Here is a 21022-nt window from a genome sequence, read left to right as displayed (position 1 = left end):
TGAGGAGTTAACTAAATAACTAGCTAAATCAATGACAAAGTATGCACTACTAACTCATGGTCTGTTTTATCAGCTCAGGGTACTATCAGCATATAGTATTACATCATAGTTACATCCTTCTCATTTATGGTATAAACTATAGCTATAAACAATATTCTACTACTCTACCTCATTCTCAGACAAGTCAGTAAGCAGCACACAAGAAGTCACCTTGGCTTGGTACAAAAAAACCTTTACTAAATAATAAACAATTGAACTAGGCTTAATTAACATAAAACTAAGCTGGATGCTAAAGTTAAATACCTCAAAATTATGTCACTTCGGATCAAAACTTCTTATGTCCCACAAAAGCCTTTATGCTAAAAAGTTTACAGCCTATTTAGTTATTTAAGTAAGTGTATATTAACACAACAATAAAGACAAATCTAGCCACCCTCAAGTACAAAAGGCAACCCACCTCTGATAGTCTTCCCATCATACACTCCTTTCTCTGAGCGGTTGAAAGAGAACAAGAGAAATTAAATTTTAACCAACTCTACCTGCCCCTGGACAAATAAATGTTTCTCTTTGCCTTCTATGAAGATAGACAAGAATGGGTAATGATGAGCTGGTGGAAGGCATCAGAGTAGTTTTACATCAAGTGTTGTCTCTGGGAAACAGTTAACACTGTTAACAGTGATTAACTACATTAATCGTGGAAAATACACCTGCCAAACAAATTGCTTGTGACTGATGCACACTGTATGACTTTGCACTTACAAACAGCTAGTAACATTTTAAGTTTCCCACTTACCCAGCTTAGATTTCTCTCACCAGATATAGCCAGATTACAATACTAAGACAAATTATATCTAGAAGGTTACATCTACTTTCACATGGCTACTCACCGGTGTTCAGCTGCTACTATTTAAAATGTTGCAGATGGAAAAATACATGCCATGAAAGTGCAGCAGCAAAAGGAGGTATACTTCCTTCACATACTAATAGCAACTTCCTTACAGAAGTATTTCAGTATACTCTTTATTTTTAAAAAATGAAAAATCATTTCTAACACTGCAGTTATAGTGCATACACGATTCGATGTATCTAAGATTCTTTCCAGACTGGGTGCTTAGTGAGCATGATTTACATTTTTTATTGACCTGATGACTGCATGGACTCTGTGCCAGAGAACAAACACCCTACAATACATGTAGCTAATTTCAGGCTTGCAAATCCTTCTCTATGGACTCCAGTAAGCATTTCAAAATTGTCGTCAAGAAAAATATAATGTTAACAGTCAAAACAACATTTAAAACTTTATCTGTGGGGCTTGCTTTCCTACTATTCTCCTGAAAGAATTAAAAGTCTGACTCTACACACATAGACTGAATATTATTCCACATTATTTTGAAGAACAAAGTGAGTGGAACAATACAGATATATTTCTAGAACAATACTTTCAGTTATTGAGAGCTATTCTTTAGTAAATATATTAACAACTTACTTGTGGGAAGTTCTTTTCTTCATCATGTTGGCAGACACTCCTGCATGACCTACAATATAAAAGACATCAAAACTACTGAAAAACAATTAAAAAATTTACGTGAACCCTTCATATTGAATGTCAAAATGTAAAGAATCCAAACAGTTCATGTTGTGACTGAGCAGTGACCTGCTCCAAGAGAAGAAGGCTCCACAGAGGTTGACATGGTCTATGTGCACATGAAGCTGTGGTGGGTTGACCTTGGCTGGATGCCAAGGTGATCACTCAAATCTGCTCTATTCCTTGTTTCAGCTGTACAGGAAAGAGAAAATACAACTAAAGATTCTTGGGTCAAGAGAGGCACAGAAAGGCATCACTCACCAATTTCCATCACAGGCAAACTAGGCTTGACTCAGGGAATATTAGTTTAAATTATTACCAATCAAGTTAGAGCAAGATAATGAAAAATAAAGCCAAATTTTAAAATACCTTGCTCACAGCTCTCATTTTTTTCTTGGGCCTAACTAATTTCCAATTCTTTTCTATTTCCCCTCTTCCAAGMAGCACAAGGGGACAGGAAATTAGGGTTTCAGTCAGTTAATCACATGTTGTCTCTGCTGCTTCTTTTCTTCCCCTCAGGGTTAGGGTTACTTCTCCCTCTTCAGAAGGACTCCTCTCACTTTCTCCACTGCAGTGTGGGGGTCCCTCCCACTGGAGACAGTCCTCCGAACTTCTCCAATGTGAGTCCTTCTCAGAGGCTACAGCTCTTCACAAATAGCTCCAACATGGATCCCTTCCACAGCGTGCCGTGCTTCTGGAGCAGGCTGCTCTGTAGTGGGTCCCCCACAATGTCACAAGTCCTGCGTCCTGCTTCAGTGTGGGCTCTTCTCTCATGTGGCCGCAGCTCCTGYCAGGAAACCTGCTCCAGTGCCAACTTCCTGCAGCCTCAGAGATTCCTTCAGTCACATCCACCTGCTCCAGTGTAGGGTCTTCCATGGGCTGCAGGGCCACAGCTGCTTCATCTTCACCAAGACTTCAGGAGARCCTCTGCTTCAGTGCCCAGAGCACCTCCTCCCTCTCCTTCTGCACTTACCCTGGTGTCTGCARGACTGCTACTCTCACATGGTCTCACTCCTCTCCTGCAATTGTTGCTGTGCAGAATCTTTCCCCCATTCTTAAATACAATATTGCAGAGGCACCATCACTGATGGGCTCAGTTTCGGCCAGTGGCAGGTCCATCTTGGAGCCAGCTAGAGCTGGCTCCGTTGGGACACAAGAAAAGCTTCTAGCTGCTTCTCAAAGAAATCACCCTTGCACCCTCTTGGTACCATGCCATGCAAACCCAACACAGAAGCTCAGTGATGAACATAAGGAGTGACTGACAGCAACTATTAAAATGAAAGTTGAACAAACACAACAGGCGCAGTAACTGAGATAGTCAGTGAGCGACAACAGTTTAGTGAATCAACTGGTTATTTTAAGCTTGCATTCTTGAGTTAATAAAAGGAGATGCAAATACATATCTTCCTGAGTTAGCCAGACCAGCACTACCTATGCCTAACACAGCAAATAAAAAATTAACAATACAAAACTTTTACAAATAGAAGAACACTGTACTCAGTGCAATGATAATTTGAGATGAATATAAAAAAAAAGGAAAGCTTCTAATAAGATGAAATGAGGAAAGGGAAAAATCAAGGTTCTGGTGGTTGTTAGAAAGGTACTCAGGCACAGCCATRAAGAATTCAGCAGAGGAAATATACAAGAACAAAGTAACAGAAAACACTTTCAAAAGATAACATTGTAAAAGGTGAGAAACACAATAAGAAAAAACAGGCTAAGTTCTTCGAAGGAAAACGGCTGCCTCAAGTGAGAGCGAACAGCAGCCTGCATAGGGGATCATTTTCTAGGGTTGATTGAAATAGCCCCTGTTAAAGTAATGGCTGAGGATGACTACATGGCCAGAAGATATCTGGCTTGATCCTGATTTGCCTTGTCTTTCTCACTTTACTAGTTTTGAATGGTAGGGAGTTAATATGCTTCACAGTACCATAGAGAAATGTTTTAATTTCTCTATAGGCCTAAACAAACCAATTCTTTTAAATTTAACACTATGTGCATGTTCCAAGCACAACTGGAAYGATATACATACACACTGAAAACGTTCATGATATTAACAGCATCACACAGGAGTCAAGCTGTCAGTACCATGACAGTCAAGCTGTCGAGACTGACAGTACCACTAACCTTCAATGTCTTCATAAATATTTTGCTATTTTCATTTTAATGTGAAAAATTTAAGAAGGYAAATAAAAAGCTACAGAAATGGTGGAATTAAAATAATTAATTAGTAATTAAAATAGTTGTTTGTTTAACATACTCAAGCTAAACCGATCTTCAGGAACCCGCATTTTCAAGAAGACGTCTGAAATTTTCCATTTTAAGAATTTAGCCTTTTCTGTCAATTACTGTAGTAAAGATCCTACTTGCAATTTTGACTGCTAAAAACCAAGTAATTAAACTGAGCGTTTTGTAAGAACTTRGCTGGAAAACCAAAACAGCATCACAGTACATTTGTTTAGAAACCGATAAGACTTTAGGACTTTATTACAAACTACAAAGCTTTCTAAACCTAGTATCAGCTACTTCCCTGTATATGAGATGGAAAATCTGTTAAAATCCAAGAGCTGTTCATACAAAACAGAGAAACTTTATCACTAGAMGATAAGTACAGGTACTTTACATTTTACATTTCCAGCTWATGAGTGAAAAGTTAAGATTTTTTTACATGAGCTAATTTAGACAAACACAACAAAACAAAAGAATGGTGCAGCACAAGAATTTGCTTTTTGTCCTCTGACAAGGACTCTTATACCTGTGTATAAGAAGGAAGGTACAAAGATWTATCTTCCAAAGACAAGCATAGAAACATTAGACCTACACAGAAGGAATGTTTATTACAAAACTTGTAGGAAGTACAAAGGAGAAGCAATGCTGACCTCTGGGAATGGATTTTCTCTGTTGCTAAATTCTCACCTTGGGATCTTCACATTTTTGACATGATTCAAATTGTTCACTGATGTAGAGAACCCTAATCTGATGACAAAGACAGCTAAATACTCATCACCTGAAGTCAGACATTACCTTAAGACAGCTCCCAATTTAATGCATGAATGAAGTGTTTAATACAAGTATCAAGTATTTAAAGATCCGAGGTTAAATGCAGCCTTGTACCAAAATGATGCCTATTTCCCACAATTTGCCCTCCTAACAGAATCGCCTGAATTCAGCTATGGCTCAAGGAGATGTAACTCTTCTTATTGAATTTGCTTGGCTGCACCATTGCAGCAATTGCCATAAAAGTTTCTGATCCCTAYAGCAGCTCTGGACAGGGGAACAGAACAGCAGAGAATCCTTATGTTTAGCACATTCTTTTAAGGTCAAAATCAGAATTACTGGCCTCTCGAATCTTGCTCCATAAGAATGAAGCAGTTGGACGCAATMCAGCAACATGCACTCCTGGACCAGAAAGCCAGGTTTATTCTGGGYTGCATCCAAAGCAGCGTGGGCAGCAGGGCCAGGGAGGGGATTGTGCCCCTCTGCTCTGCTCTGCTGAGACCCCACCTGGAACACTGCCCCCAGCTCTGGGGTCCCCAGCATTGAATAAACCTGCTGGAATGAGCTCAGAAGGCCACAAAGATTTCCTGCATGAGGAAAGGCTGAGAGTTGGGACTGTTTGGCCTGGAGAAGGCTCTGAGGAGGCCTTATTGCAGCCTTCCAGTATGTGAAGCCTATAAAAAAGATGGAGACAGACTTTTTAGCAAGACCTGCTGCARTACAACACAGCACAATGATTTTAAAACAGAGAAGATCTGATATGAGACAGAAGCTTTGTTGAGTGTGGTGGAACACTAGCACAGGTTGCCCAGAGGTGGTGGTTGGCCCACTCCTGGAAGTGTCCCCATCAGCTGGATGGGGCTCCAAGCTGAACTAGTTGAAGTTGTCCCTCCTAAAGCAAGAGTTGAGCAAGACAACCTTTAAAACGTCCCTTCCATATCAAACTATTTTATTATTGTATGATGTAAGAGCACAAAACCAAAACAGATTTAGATACTTATTAAGAGATTTTTTTTTTGTAATAGGTGATTTTTTGTAATATAAAGTGAGCACAAACTCCAGCTTTCAGATAAGAGCACCAGAATTAAGCATTCAATTGTCATACGGTCTCTTGTGTTGTTTGAGGCTCATTAATTCTGCTCCTTACAAGAAATCCTTAAAATTCAACAGCCAAACTGGAAACCATATTTCTAAATATTTCTACTTTACTTCAGACAAAGATAAAGAGTATGACAAGACTGAAAAAAAATTGTTAAGGATACTGGCTTAAAGGGAAATAACACATACCATTTCAGTTCAGGCTATAGGAGAATAAGAAGAAGGATAGAGAAAGCTATTGGCAATATTTTTGCTATTGTGACATGAGCTGATACCTTCCATACAATCCATGGAAGTAAGACAGGCTCTTCAGAAAACTAATGCACTAATGTCTTCCATCTCTAAATATCTCCTATGTTTACAACAAGCAACAAAAGCTAGATGTTTTTAAGTTGTATTCAAGAATCTTCTGTGGGAAAAGCAGTAATTCCACTCTGTATCTGGAGAGTGTTTCAGAATTACTTTCAGGGACCTAAGAAACACTTCAGTTGTTTCACACCTGCTCAGCCTCAACTTGAAAGAGTTTGAAGAAAGGAGGTCTTTTAATTGAAGTAGGCTGGAAGTGCAGACGAAATGAAATTCTAACTCTGCAGAAAAGATTTCACTGCAGTTCTACACAATTCACATCCAAAAGGGGGTGATCTCTTCTCTTACTTCATAAAGACAGTACTAAAACAATTTACACATGAATGTAAGGGTGAAAAAGCTACAAATGCTAATATATGACTTAAAAATTATATGCTTATATATGTCTTAATAGTTTTTTTACTAAGAAAGTACTTTTATATAAATTTTCACACCATCCAGTAAAGGCATTAGAATTGTTCCGAACCGTCATGAAGATAGGACTTTGTACCTCTGGGAGAACACTGTAAGAAATACTTCAGAGGACCATGTCTTTAAATTATACAGTATTAAACATGTGATCATCAGATTTAAAGGGGCCAGTTGTGTTGACAGTAATCACATCTTATTTTACAATACCGTATATTAATTTTTAAAAAACCCTATATTTCTCCTATATTTGGGACAGCAATACTGTAATTAGAGAGACAGGCAGGCATATTGCCAAAAGCACCTGTCTGATCCACTGAAACTCTATCGTGGAAAGCAACTCTATACTTTAATGAACTCCTAGAGTCTGTAGTGATGTACTCTACTGTTGTGTAAAAAAGGAAAAGTCCAGCTTTCTCTCTTTTCTCCATCTTCAATCCTACCCTTTCTTTCTCAAAAAGGAACTATGTACAAAGYATGTTTCAAATAGAGAGATATTTCAAAAGCCTAGATATTATAAATCATATGTACCTCTTCCTTTACACSTACTTTACAACACATAAAAGCATTTCCTTCCTGAAAACTGGACAGCTGAAAATTGGTTTAGTCAAAGATGCCACCAGACCTGCAGTGTCACTGCAGACACAAGTAAAGATAAAGACACAAGTCTTTACAATAGGATGAAATCAAAGTCAATTCAAAAGTGCTTTGTTAACAAATTCAATTTTGACCTATATGAATACCTRACATTACCACTGGTTTACCTATGCTTCCAGATGGTTTTTTGCAGCCCATACATGATCCAAGAGTCTCCTAGAGTTCAATGATTTGATATGATTAATATATAAATACAYGGACTACTTCCATTTTTCACTGTATCTTTTTCTTTTATTAATTTTTCTTCCTGTTTAAGACTATATTACTACTTTATTATCCAATCCCAGACTATAGTATTTACAGGCAAGATTTAAAACCCTAATTTCTACTTTAAGGATTTAGCTGTTCTGTGTTCATAAAGTTCCTCAGTAAATGGCAACAACCTTTAAGAATGGAAGGCAATAGATCAGGTATTTAGTTCTGCAATTCTGTAAAGCTCAGCAAATCCTATTTAAAAGTCACTTCTTAAACTTTTTTTTTTAATCGCTGTGCTAGGGAATCTCACAGACCCTCTCATTGGTTCAGCCCTATGATGTGAAAAGAGACTTTTCACTAGATCAAGTTGCTTCATGTCCCTTTAAACAGTTCCAGTAAGGAGTCACCTGAATTTGGGTAATCTGTTCGTGTGTGTCACTATACTCATCACAAAAAATCTCCCCTGTACATTCAAACCTAGCCATACTCCCCTTCCGTTTAAAACAATTACCCCATGTACTGTCACTGAAGGCCTTGGTAAATAGCCTCTCTATGTCTTTATCATAAGCCCTGCCTTAAATACTGAAAGGTTGCATTCCGTGGAGGCTCCTCCAGGCAGAACATCCTCTATTCTCTCAACCTTTCCTCATATGAGAGGAACTCCAGCCCTTTGGACATCGTGGACATCCTCTGGAACCTACTCTCTTACAGTTTGAAGCCATTTCCCCTTGCCCTTTCATTACATGCWTTTGTAAATAGTTCCTCTCCAGTTTTCTTCTGAGTCCGCTTCAGGTACTGGGAGGCTGTAATTGGGTCACCCTGGAGTCTTCTCTCTCCAGGCTGAACAATCACAGCACTTGCAGCCTGTCCTTGTAGGAAAAGTGCTCCAGGCCTTCATTCATTTTCTTGGCCTTCCTCTGGACTCACTTCAACAGATTCATATTCTTAAGTTAAGGGCCCCAGAGTTGAATGCAGTACTTCAGGTGCCATCTGATTGGAATGGACTAGAGAKGCAGTAACACCTCCTTTGACCTGCTGGTCATGCTGCTTTTGATGCAGCCCAGGATGAGAGTGGGTGTCTGGGCTGTGAGTGTACAATGCTGGGTCMTGTAGATTTTCTCATTCACCAACTTCCCCGAGTCGTTCTTATTAGGGCTGCTCTCAATCCAATCTCCATCTAGGCTGTATTTGTGCTCGGGATTGCCCAACACACATGCAGCACCTGTGTCTTAGCTTTACAGAGTATCACAAGGTTGACACAAGCTCATCTCTCAATCCTGTCCAAGTCCCTCTGGATGGCATCCCATTCCTCCAGCATGCTGACTGCACCACACAGCTTAGTGTCATCCCCAAACTTGCTGAGAGTGCTCCAAAATCCACTGTCCCTACCACTGAACAAGATGTTAAACAATGCTACTCCCAACACTGACACCTGAGGAACTCCACTCATCACTGGTCTCCATTCAATCACTTAACGAAGTGTTTAAGACTTTGTACTGGTTCTCTCCTTTGAAACCTGTAAAAGTTACTTGAAGGGTAACTCTATCACCTTTGAAATGAGTACACATTTCAAATAAGTGACAGCAAATTGTAAGACAGCTGCAGGTAAAATACGTGTTTGAAAGTTTCCAAAAGGTTATAGAGAAATCCTCAAGTAACAATTGCTTCAATTTTCAATTAATCAGATGAATACATTAAAGCACCAGAATGGCCTATTGGTTGTGTATTTTAAACATTAGCTGAACTTTCCCAACTATGCTTGTTGGTTGGTTGGTTTCTTGCGGATTTTACAAAAGCTTCAATTCACAACAGTGGGTGATAAAAATATGCTGCTTTCCCCACACAGGTCACTGATTAGTAACTTCTGACACAACACAAGGAAGGTCACATCTGTACTGATGAATTTACATTTGTCTTTTCAATCCATGATCTTCTAGAAGTAAAGTAAATTTTCTTTTAAAACAGGAATTATGATATCTGTGTAAAACCATTAACATATTTAAAATGTCAATAAAKTAAGAATACTTTTTATCCATTAAAAGCAAAGAAAACCATCGAGGAAGAACACCTTACCTGCATCAGCTCTGGACCGCTGACCTGGTGATTTTCCAAATGGGGTCTTCATTCATCTGTGTTTAAGTGAGCAGCAAAGCTGCTGGACTAGGGTGAAAATCCAGTTCTTCCAAACTTCCAGGGTATCTTTTTAGTCTTAAAATGAGACAACCACTTATTAATCCACCATTCAATCAAGAACTTGTCCTTCGTTAAATGTAGAAGATGCTCTTTCAATTACAGTACTCTGAAAAACAAAACAGGTTAAGTATAAGTAACTTGATTCTGAAACAAAAATACTCTATCTTAATCAAGTCTCACTTTAATGTTTGCTTTCATAAGCAACAGGATATTCCTTCATATTCTGTTATTCTGAAAACATTCAGCAAYAGCAGGCATATATAGCCAAAAAAACACAAGGGCTGCTACTTTTATCTACTAGTCGAGTTTGACATCACAATGTCAATTACATAGAGAAAGACAAGTTTCTTAACAACCACTGAGCTTCATACAGGGAAGAATGACTACTAACTTAGAAGAAACTGTAAAGAGGTAAAGCACAAATCAGCTCTTTCCACTGGTTAGAAATAGCATGTTCCCACTCACAGAGCAGAACGATTTTGCTCAACAGAATTTTTTAAAAACTGCTGAAAAATGTGCAACATAAAAGGTTTTAAAAACACCGATTCTACTGCAGTAACTCCGTAAGCCAGCAATGTGTTGAGTAGGTCAACAGTCTGTAGATCTGATGATTCATAGATGTGTTTAAGTTTCTGGCAATTCTCTCCACCTAAGATCATCAAATTCCTAAAACAYTTAGTCATCACATTCCTCTAGACGAGGGAGCTAAGTGAGGACAACTTTTTAATGTCATTTTCAGATTTAATTACAGAAAAATTTGTGATCATGGGAAAGAAAATTGAAGGATTGCAGGTTAACTTATTTCAGAGTAACATTTTTTTTCCCAAAAACATTTATGAAGAACAATTCACTACTTCAGTGTTGCCCACAACTAAATCAAGTGACATCCGATCATTTCTTTAAGAAATATCATTGCTAATCTGTGAGAGAGACATGGCTTTTCTAATCTGTGAGTCAGCACTGTCCTCCCTCTTTTACTTCAGTTTTGGATGCTACTGTGAATTTTCATACCGGGATTACAACCAGAGGAATGCCCCTAACTAGTGATCCAGCTGAGGGAAAAAGTATAGCTTAAGCTTGTGCCTTACTGAAGGGAATATACCGGTGACATACCTTGAGGTGTGGTAAAACAYACAGAAAATGCATCTAACACTTCACAATTCTTTTGTGAATTGTACCTATTAACTTCTAGGAACCATGCTGGTGAAACTGGTGAAGTTTTAAAATTATGTATAGAAATATACTAGTTTTCCATATTTCATCTCTTCCTGAAATCTACCAGTGTATACCCAACAATGCTAAATGATACCAGGGCAATAATATTCAGCTTCTTAAAAGCACCTAGAGATATAATAGGAAGCAATTAGTTTGCTTAACTACTTTACTGAAAACAGAGCATAAGTACTTCTTTTTCTACCAAACTCAGACTTACTTTGCTATGGTTAAAACACGTTAATACAGAAGCATCACAAATTACTAAAAAGCAAATCTGAATTTGTAGCACTGCTATGATATACTACCATACTTAGCCTCACAGATATTGCATAAAGATACAAGAAATCAACTATTTTCCTCCAGAAAAGCTATCAGTTGAGAAATAACTAATCTTATATCACAATGCTGACTGAAAAACTAAAACAATAWATCCAAAACATAAACCAAACCACCATCACCACCTCCACAAATCCACAAAACATGAAAATTCTTCAAATTTAGAAAATAATGCACCCTTTTACAGTAAGCTGTTGATCCATTATTCAAGGAAGTTATTTTGTAACACCTGTATTATACACACTCCCCTCACAAGATTTCCAATTCACAGAAAGTATCTATAAAGTACTAGATATTTTGATTGCACTGCTTATGCAGTTAAGGTAGAAAAATAACTAAAACACATATCAAAACGTATCAAAAGATATTTTCTACCAGTTAAGKTTTTTTAATGAAATATCCCCAATCACTACTATGCCCCAAATATGCCCCATACTTTTRAAACAGAAAATTTATTCCTAATCCTTTCAAAGTCACAATTTATTTGCTAACACTTAAGAAAGTGCTTCACTATGCTCTCTGTACCTATGCATGGACACAAGACTACCAAAGTCAAAACCTGATTCAGCTGTTTAAACTGATTTTTCTACAAACTAAGCCGGTAACTGTGGCTAGTTCAAAACTTCAGTGAGGATGAAACTTGTGCTTTCCTACAACTAGCATTTAGAATTCATTTACATTTCAGTTGCATACTGACAGTTCTGAATCTACTAACAAAGAGGCATAAAACCTCATTTTCTGAAAACCGTCTGATGAACGCTTTGATTTTTTATGTGTATTACTTATTGATTAAAAATACACCAAACCCTGTAAAATGTAGTTTTCTTAAATGTGACAAATGACAAAATATAATACTTAATGCCAGAATGCAAACAACTTGAACTCCTAATATGAAAAACCATTAAGAAAAAAAAAATTAACTCACAAAATGAAAACTCTTTTCTTGCAAGTCTCAGCAAATGTCATGTTTCACATAAAGGCAGAAAACATAATACTCCTTCTTTGGCTATGTGTAAGATATGTATGAAACAATCAACTTTAATTTAGATTCATTCTAMTGATAGCAGCAGACACGGTAAATCCAACATAACTAGGAGTTTTTTTGGATACAAAGTAACACATCCAAAGCAAGTTAGACTAGTTTTTACAGACTGCCAGTAACTTTTAGAAGAGAAGTGCCACTACCTACTTCTCAGACACSCATTTCCCAAACAGCACAGGTCACCATCAGTGCAGCTGCAGGTTTCACTTAAACAATRTCTGTCTTTTTGCCATGTGAGTTGCTACTCACCAGCCCAAGTGTGTTGCTCACTTATTTTTACAAACTTTCCTACACAGAGGCATACTTTAGAAAAAAAAAACCCGTGGAAATTAGATGACTTACTTTGTTTGATAGTGGTCTAATTATTCTGGAGTGTTTCTGAGAACATTAAGTGTCAGATTAACAACACTAACCTTACAGATTGTCAATCATACCAGTTGTAATGAGAATAGTAGAATCACACTATCAAAACAGGCAGGAAGATATGACAGAAAAACAGAAAAACTGAAATTGTGGGGGAAAAAAATTTTGAAGTATAAAGGGAAATGATGGAAAACCCAACATGCAGACTGCAGTTTTCATTGTGGAATACCTTAACCTTCTCTATAAAGTTAGTTGTTTAGAAACACTGAAGTGTTTATATGAACTTTTAACTCCATGAAACTAAGTGTAACCACTTGAAATAGTTTTCTAGCTTAAATTTCAGTTAAACACTCATGTCTGTATTTCCATAAAATTATATATATTTTACTGCAACACACAGCACAATATTATTAACAGCATTTTTGGGAAAGCTTCATGTCTGTACTATCCACTGAAGAGGAATGTTAGCAGCACAAAACCAGTGATAATTAATGCTGACACCAAASCCACAATTTTAAGTGTCTCACTCCTAAAAAGCATATTTAAATTTTACCATTATGAACACAGAAAGAGTAATTTGCTGAAAAATGCTTTAGGGGGTAAAAGTTTAGAAGGAGGAAGGGTAATAGCATGTGTTGCTGGTATTCAGATTATACAATTTCTGACAGAAGCAGCAGGTTCACACCTTCTCAGGTCTGCTCCTGCTGTCAGAGTCACCAGTGATCAGGCGTTCTGGCACCACCTGGTGGGCTTCAACGTTTTTACTTTGTTATCTGAAAAAAAAACCCACTTCTGTATGCAACTTGCTGAGAGCTTCCACTACCAGCTGCTCAGAGGAGGACCAACACTTCACAAATATGTACTGGGGAAGGAGTCATTAAAAATTGAATGGATCAACGGGATTCCTAGGTAAGTAATACTGTGATTTCTATAACTCGGCTCAGAGCTACTGGTACATGTTTTTGATGAAGTAGTAGTATTGTTAGTTCCAGCACCACCAATTTGGATGAAGCATGTTGGTGATTTAAACTCCCTAATCCTTATTATATGAGCAGAAAAGATGGTTCTATGCAAGTTTTCCGCACCTGTCTTCCCAAAGGCAATCTTAACTCTTAAGATATCTCCCAAATAATGGGGGAAATAAAAACATGCCAGCTTTATTTGTTACTGGTTTTCTTCCCCTTCCCTAATAAAAAAATCCTAAATGCTTTCCTGTGGTATAAGAATTCAGCAACTCAAATTTGTTTTGAAATATCCTACCAGCTTAGCCAGAATATTAGCTATTAGGAACTTGTTTTATTCAATACTAGGATTTTTTGTATGTAGTAAGACCCAATGTCTGAGAAGAAAGTACAGTCACAGTACATGCAGTTTGAAGGTAAAAGTGATTTGCARCTGACAATCACAGAAATAATACATTACAGAAAACAGATTAATGAGCTGAAAGATCCCAAATCAAGTACAGCTATTCCTCCACTGTGCACTTGTACTTCTACCCAGAGGTGTGCTGTCTACAATTGTACAGGAACAAGCAGCACTGACAGACAACTGTGTGTGCATATACACAAACACACATGTACCACTACACAGGTATTGGCTGTATGGGGCTTTGACCTGATCTAGGGAAAGAAGTCCCTGCCCATGGCAGGGCAGCTAGACTACATGCTTTTTAAAGGCCCCTTCCAACATGAACCACTCTTATAACAGTATAAACCCGTAACATTTAACTCTGCATTACAATGCTACAGTGATGCAACTGCAGATGCTATCAGACTCTGCAGAAATCTAGAAGAATCTAAAATTCATGCAAACTGTCTTTTCTTGACAAAGAGTCTTTAGAATGCAAGAGACAGCACACTGCAGTTTCTAATTATTTATAAAATATTTTAGCATAAACTAAGATATTTACCACAATGAAGACCATTAAAAGGTTTGGTTGTAAGTTCTTCTAGTTGTAGAGAGAGGGTGAAGCTCAGAACTGCATGAGCACAGCTTATATTGCCATTCTATACCACCCACATCATCACTGTAGGGCACAGCTCTGGCAGAAAGAAAAGGTGAAYGCCCCTCAGAAAGGAAATCCACTTTTTTTTATTCCTCTTCATTAGAAAGGTTGCTAAAACCAGCTGAGCGAAATCTGCCCTCTACTGCCACTCCTCATCCATTCCTGTCCCTCAGGAGAGTGTAGCTCTGCGTGGTCAACACAGCTGAGCCCAGTGGAACAGTTAAAAGCTGTGGTGCTGTTGGGAACCAAGACCTAGCAGAGTAAAGAGGGCMAAAGCAGAGCCACTAGGATGGGAACCAGCCATGGAGAACAAAGTAGTGGCATAGTACAATGCAAATGATCTTGCTTTCAGGGGACTGCCATTGTTTTCCATTGTCTAAGGCCTGGGGATAGGGAGAGTGGACTGTAGGGAGTGCTCGCCCTCTTRTCTTTGGGGAATGACACTGCAGGGAATGTCTGCCATCTTGTCTTTGTCCCACAAGGACATGTGGAACTAACTACATGGAGATGGTGAATACCTGTTTTTGTGTATAAACCACCTTCTCTTCTTGCATACTTATGTTATGAACATTGCTTCTATTACTGTGCAATTCTTACTCCACTGCTGTTTGCTTTCAGTGAATTGAGATCTCAACCCATAGCCTCTGCTTTTGTCAGAGGGAAAGGGAGTGGCTTATTTGGAGTTTAATTTGCAGCTGGCATCAAACCACCACCTTCAACTGGCACCCACTGCGAGGCACGAGTGGGCAGAGATAACTTTGATCTAAGAATGTGTATATTAGGTGTGGAACTCCCTASTTACAGCTGCTCTATCTGTTCAGGGGTAGGATATTTAACCCTGTATATATTCCGATATATGCTCATCATGATACCTTTTTTTCAGTGAAGGGAGAGGGATCAAGATTGCTTTGCTGCTGTACTCTGTGGTATCAGTTTATGATAAGATAACTTCAGCAGCAATCAGGGCCATTTGGGATGCCTGTCTGGTGCTGTTCACCTGTCCTAGCCTTGGCTGCTACCTCTGAGGATTCACTGCTAATAGTACCCAATCTGTAGGGGGACAGGGCAAATTTTTTTTTCTCAGCCTTGCACCCTTTTTTCCTCCTTTGGGCTTGCCACAAACAGTTTTAGAGAATCTTGGAATTCCACGTGGATGTTAAAGAAAGCATATTCTTTTAGCTATGTCTGCCAAGTTTCTTCAGCATGATCAACAACAYGTTTAGAATAAGTAAGTACCCCTAGAGTAAGTGAAGTCAACACCATGTTTTGAGTCAGGATAGAGACTTCAAGGGAAGCTGTCCAGAGAACTGCCCTGCAAGTGAACAATCATGAGTAGCACCGGATGGGGGAGAAAATGAGCCAGCTTTCAAAGGAGTATTCTGTACCAATGGTTTAGAAGTTCACCCCTGAAAAATACAGAACCTTGATAAAGTGGCAAAATATTTGAAAGAAAAATGCTGTGACCGCTCCTGAGAGGCGTGAAGTTGTACAACATGCTGGGCCCTGGCTACTATTTATCACAGGTTGTTACTATACAGCACCCTCGGGGAAGGAGAGGAAAGGAGACCAACAGGCACCAAGGCCATTCAAACTGCAGCTGAGTCAGAGGAGCAACCAGTAGCAGTCGTCCATACGCAGAAGAAGAAATTCAAAACCAAGTCAACTGACACAGTAAGGSATGAAGAAGAAGCAGGACCCTCAAATCCAGAGGAAGAAACAGGGCCAGATGTGATCACCTGATTCCTATCTGTGCATGAGCTCTGAGATACATGAAAAGGTTACAGCCACCAACCTGGTGAGCCTGAACTGACCTGGCTGCTTGATGCTGGGCAGTGGTATGACATTAGAAAGCAAATGGTGTGACATTAGAAAGCAATGAAGCCAAGCAATTAGGATCCTTGTCCTGGGATGAAGGCATTGACCAGAGAATTTAGAGATCAGAAACTCTCAGCCTCTGTAACTGACTCCTGTCAAGTCTGACAGAGAGGTATCTTTGCACAGATGAYCTTTCAGTGCACCAACACAGGTGGAATGCCATGGAAGCAAGGTAGCCAGTACCTGAAAGAAGTAACTATGCTGGACATAATCTGTAATTACTAAGTTGTGTCAACTTCCCCTATTTTAAACTTTAAAATTAATCGGTAATCCGATTCAAACAATGAGCTGTCCGCCACAAATCCAATGACATCCAATGTACAGAAAACAGGTGGTCAAAGTTCCTACAGAGAGTGCCGGTGTCACATGCCAACTCACTGGMAGGGATAGAATAGCAGGAAGGAGAAAAAAAAAGGGGACAATTTGGCTATCAAACTCCAGCTATATGAAGAAAATTATCTCCATCCCAATACAGGCACTGGATCTCATMTGTGGAACCCAAGGACATACAACAGTTTAAAGGGGAAATTAATGCGGACCAACAGCAATTTAAAAAGGACTACCAAAARTTTAAGGAGGAAATTACCTATGCCTGGCAGTACAGATAAGAGYTCCTCATATTAAGCAGTAGGCGCACCCTAGCTTGAGAGAGAGGGTACATACCACAAGGTAATCAGAGGTCCTACCTGCATGACCACAGAGATGTGAGAAARTGGCATGGGAAACTCACTTCTGCTCTAGCACAAGTACCTGTGTAGAGGAAGGATAACCACCACATGAAACTCTTCAAGCATAAATGTTGCTCCAGTTTCCCTTGGGAAATTCCTCAGAGAGATTAGAAACACTGATATTTCCGATGCTCCTGAAGGGACTTCCAGGTCATATCTACAAGAAGTAACAAGTAGCATGAACTAGAACTAAAACKAGAGGGGCCCTGTCTTTAACCTGGAAGGCAAAAGGAATAATCAGATCTACTGGAATGTGGATCTGATGGCCTAGCACATCAGACCCAGAAGAATATATGGCTTTAGTTGGCACATGCACATCATGTACCTTAGCACCATCAAGATATGCAGGGGCAGAATCCATCTCTATTTTTGGGGTGACAGGGGGACCCCAACACCTAACTGCTGAAAGCTGAAGTGAGCATGACTGRAAACAATTAGCAAACCTCAGGAGACTGTGACTCAGGGTGCCAAGCACAACAGAGTTCAGTTGAACAGCCAAAAGCAGCAGCACCAGAGCAAGAAGAAGCCATGAGGAATGATGWAGTGTCACAGTGTGATATGTGTGGATATGATCTTGCTTTGGGCGGRTCTGTCTTTCACTGTTTTCTGTTGTCTTGGGCTTGTGGACAGRAACAGAGGACTAGGAGGAGCAGCTGCCATCTTGTCCCTGTCTGAGGMAACCAGATGGCACTAGGAGTAGGAACAGCCACCATTTTGTCATTGACCCGGCAGCCAGGCAGAGCCAAGTTATGGTGGTGAGCACCTGTTTTTGTGTGTAAAACATCTTCATTTTTTTTCTATACTTTTGTTATTAACATTGCTGCTGTTACTATATGTTTCTTATTCCATGCCTRTTTGCTTTCAGTAACTGGTATCTCAAACCATAGTCTCTGCCTTTGTCCCTCTTCTCTTATTAGAAGGGCAGAGAGAAGTGGCTTATTTGGAGTATAATTTCCAAAATTGTTAAACCACCACAGTTACGAAGACAAGTTTAAAACAGGGGAAGTTGACACAACTTAGAAATCCTAAAAAAATCCGATAACACTATAATAGACTAATAACTACTGACAGTAATTATTTTGAAGAATTATCCCAAAGGTTCAGAATTAGACAGGTAACTTTACAAAGGATACTACTCTTTCAGAAGGCTTCTATCTCAGTCAACAGTTTGAGCAAGTTACATTATACCTATCATCATTAGCACATGTCCTTACCATATAGCTCTCTTAAAATYAGAAACAATGATCAAGGTGAATGGCCAATTTATATTGTTGCAGTTTAATATCATTAACTTGAGATATTAGTACACAAAATCACATGTAGATGGTAACCYATGACTATTGCATTCCAAAGTTCTTACACACATGAAATGTGAAAAYGAATGGAAAGAACAGCCAGAGAGAAATCCTGAAAGTGTAATTTCCACTGTTTACTATCCAGGCTTATTTTTCACTTTTTGAATTAGCAAAATGTAGGTGTTAAGAGACTCCAGCATAGTTTGTTCTTTACTTTCACTACATTTTCCTCATACCATATCATTAAAGTAGCCTGTCTCATCTAATTCAGCACTTAAGATTTACAAGGGATGTAATTTGAAATAAACTCTGACAGTGTATAATTGAGCTACTTTGTAAAGGCAGGAATAAAAACTTCATTAGAACTAGTAATACAAAATGTATTTTAAATAAATTTATCTTTTTTTTCATTTCAGAGACTTAAGTAACATCTTCATAGGATCAGAGTATTACCTTGTAAGACTAATTTTCCTAACTCACTCTCTACACTTCTAACCTACAATAAAAGCACCTGTAAAGAGGTCAGGAGGGCACACAATCCTCAGCCCCCATGTTAGAAGGCAGCTAGTTCTGAAAAAAAAATTAAGAGACTAAATGCTAAAAAGGTGTTACTTCCTCCAAGCTTAAAAATAACTTTAATGTCCACATTACCCTTATGCTTACATAAATCTATATATTTGTAGTATCGACCATTACTGTGGGAGATTCAAGGTACAAAAAGTGTCTTCTTGTCTGCATTTGAACACATCCATCAGCAGCATGAAGAACCAAAAAAACCCATGGGAATAGGATCTTTCTGCTAAGGAACTCAAAAAAAAAATCCAAAACATAGAGTAATCATGTTAGACACTATCATGCAGGACAACTGATACATTACAGGAAGAACACATGACATTTGAGGAGAGGAGCAGATGCTCATTGAAAAGCCCCGGATTACTGGGAGAGATCAATGTCAGAATTTTAAGCCTTATGCAAGAAAGGATAGGGTGCTTGTCTTAAAAGATTCACATATATATATGTACGGCAGTCTTAAAATTAGTAAAATCCATGTGTGAAAAAGGTGTCTGTGAAATATAAGACTTCCCAAATGTTTTCCAGCCTAAGATAAGAGTCAACAGACCTAACTACTGTCACATCACTGAAACTGATTACTGAAGTTCAGCTTCAGGAGTCAAAGTCTTTCCAGACAGCAAGAATTATTTTCTGACAATCTAGGTATCTAGAATCCAATGCCAACTCTTTTGAAATATACTAAGGGGTCACTTTCTAAAAGTGCGTCTAAATCCTATTGTGACAAAGGATTTTTTCAGATTTTCTGGGCAACTACTAATTAAGATAATGTCATCTTGATTTTCATCTGACTGGGTTTGTACTTTATGTTGTCCCTGAGGATACAGAAATTCTCTATCCAACATGAACGTGGAATTCGAGCCTCCAGAATGCCACTGTTTTTATCTGCCATTTGGGTATTCCTCAGAAAGAACATCTGGCTTGCTTCCTTTGTGGATCTTTTTGTGTGGTAGGTAACCATTTTAACATACTTGGAACACAAATCAAAATAGTAAGTATGTATGAACACATCAAAAAAGCARGGTTACAAAGGCCCAGGCTGTACCAGTCTAGGTTTTCTTTTTTGTAGTGGGGCAGGTGAAAAAAAACCAGCCCTCACTACAAATTGCCAAAAGAATCCTAGCARACAAAACCAGAGGTCAAAGCTGGATGCATAAGCGACCTGAAATGATCAGTTCCTTGCATACAGGTAAGAATCTCAACRTAACCTGTAAAAAACTCCATATTAACTTCCCATTATCTGTCCAAGTACTTGAAGAAATCACAGTATAGGAAATTTTAATATGCAGTTATTGTAAAGCAATCCTACTCTTGAAGTTCATAGAATGGTGAGGTCAATGGTCAGGAATTTTTCTTAAAAAAATGTTTCTTTTGGAGGGTCCTTGTAGCTCAAGACCAGATGGAAATTAAGCTCTGAACTGCCACTTCCTTTTCCCCAACTGCTCCAAAGAGAAAGGGACAAAAAGGCAGAGAGTAAGGTTAAGACAACACAATAAGCTAAGGAACAACACAATAAGCTAAGGAACTCGAATGATAGTAGCAACAATACTGGTAACAACAGTGTAAAAAAGATGGTGATCACATGCACAAAATGCTTGTGAAAGCCCATGTGACCTGGTGTTACAGTGTCCAGTGACACAGAGATTCCCAAGACAAAGAAGAAAGTTGCAGACGGTGTCCAGTGACACAGAGATTCCCAAGACAAAGGAGAAAGTTGCAGACGGTGTCCAGTGACACAGAGATTCCCAAGACAAAGGAGAAAGTTGCAGACGTTACAACAGCCAGCATCTTCTTCCATGAACCTGAGACAGTGAAAACCAACGGCAGACAAACTGTCTACACCCATGCTCCTGCCCTAGGCCTGAGACAAAAACCACAATGGACAAATCCTCCAGCTGGACTGCCCACATCAAGCCACGGCACTGCTCTGTTTGCTGTTTTGCTCTCCTGGAAAAAAAAGAACAATAGTAGCGATTCGGAATGGCTATCACTTGTTCGCCAATTTAAAGCCAAGACCCCTAGTGATGATGTGATACTGTCTACACAACTCCAGGCTCCACCTCTGTCCTGGCAACTGTGATGAAATTAACTCTG

The 21022-nt window shown here is 38.8% G+C and overlaps 1 protein-coding gene across 5 annotated transcripts in view; it reads right to left on the bottom strand.

Annotated features, from left to right (window-relative positions):
- Positions 1-21022, bottom strand: part of SPIN1 (spindlin 1) — a 58004-nt gene that overhangs the window by 11026 nt on the left and 25956 nt on the right. For all 5 annotated transcript variants that reach the window (XM_057384734.1, XM_057384726.1, XM_057384717.1 and 2 more), the window contains exons 2-3: positions 9380-9605; positions 1487-1535 (exon numbers count right to left, since the gene is read on the bottom strand). In XM_057384734.1, the coding sequence (XP_057240717.1) occupies positions 1487-1535; positions 9380-9431 (101 nt within the window). In that variant the 5' untranslated portion in view covers positions 9432-9605. The remainder of the gene's footprint in view (positions 1-1486; positions 1536-9379; positions 9606-21022) is intronic.

This window comes from Malurus melanocephalus, unplaced genomic scaffold (genome assembly GCF_030028575.1).
Source record: "Malurus melanocephalus ecotype Western Australia unplaced genomic scaffold, MMel_1.1 scaffold_15, whole genome shotgun sequence".
Classification (NCBI taxonomy): domain Eukaryota; kingdom Metazoa; phylum Chordata; class Aves; order Passeriformes; family Maluridae; genus Malurus; species Malurus melanocephalus.
Note: the sequence above shows the minus strand (reverse complement) of the source record. Positions and strands in the feature narration are given on the sequence as shown.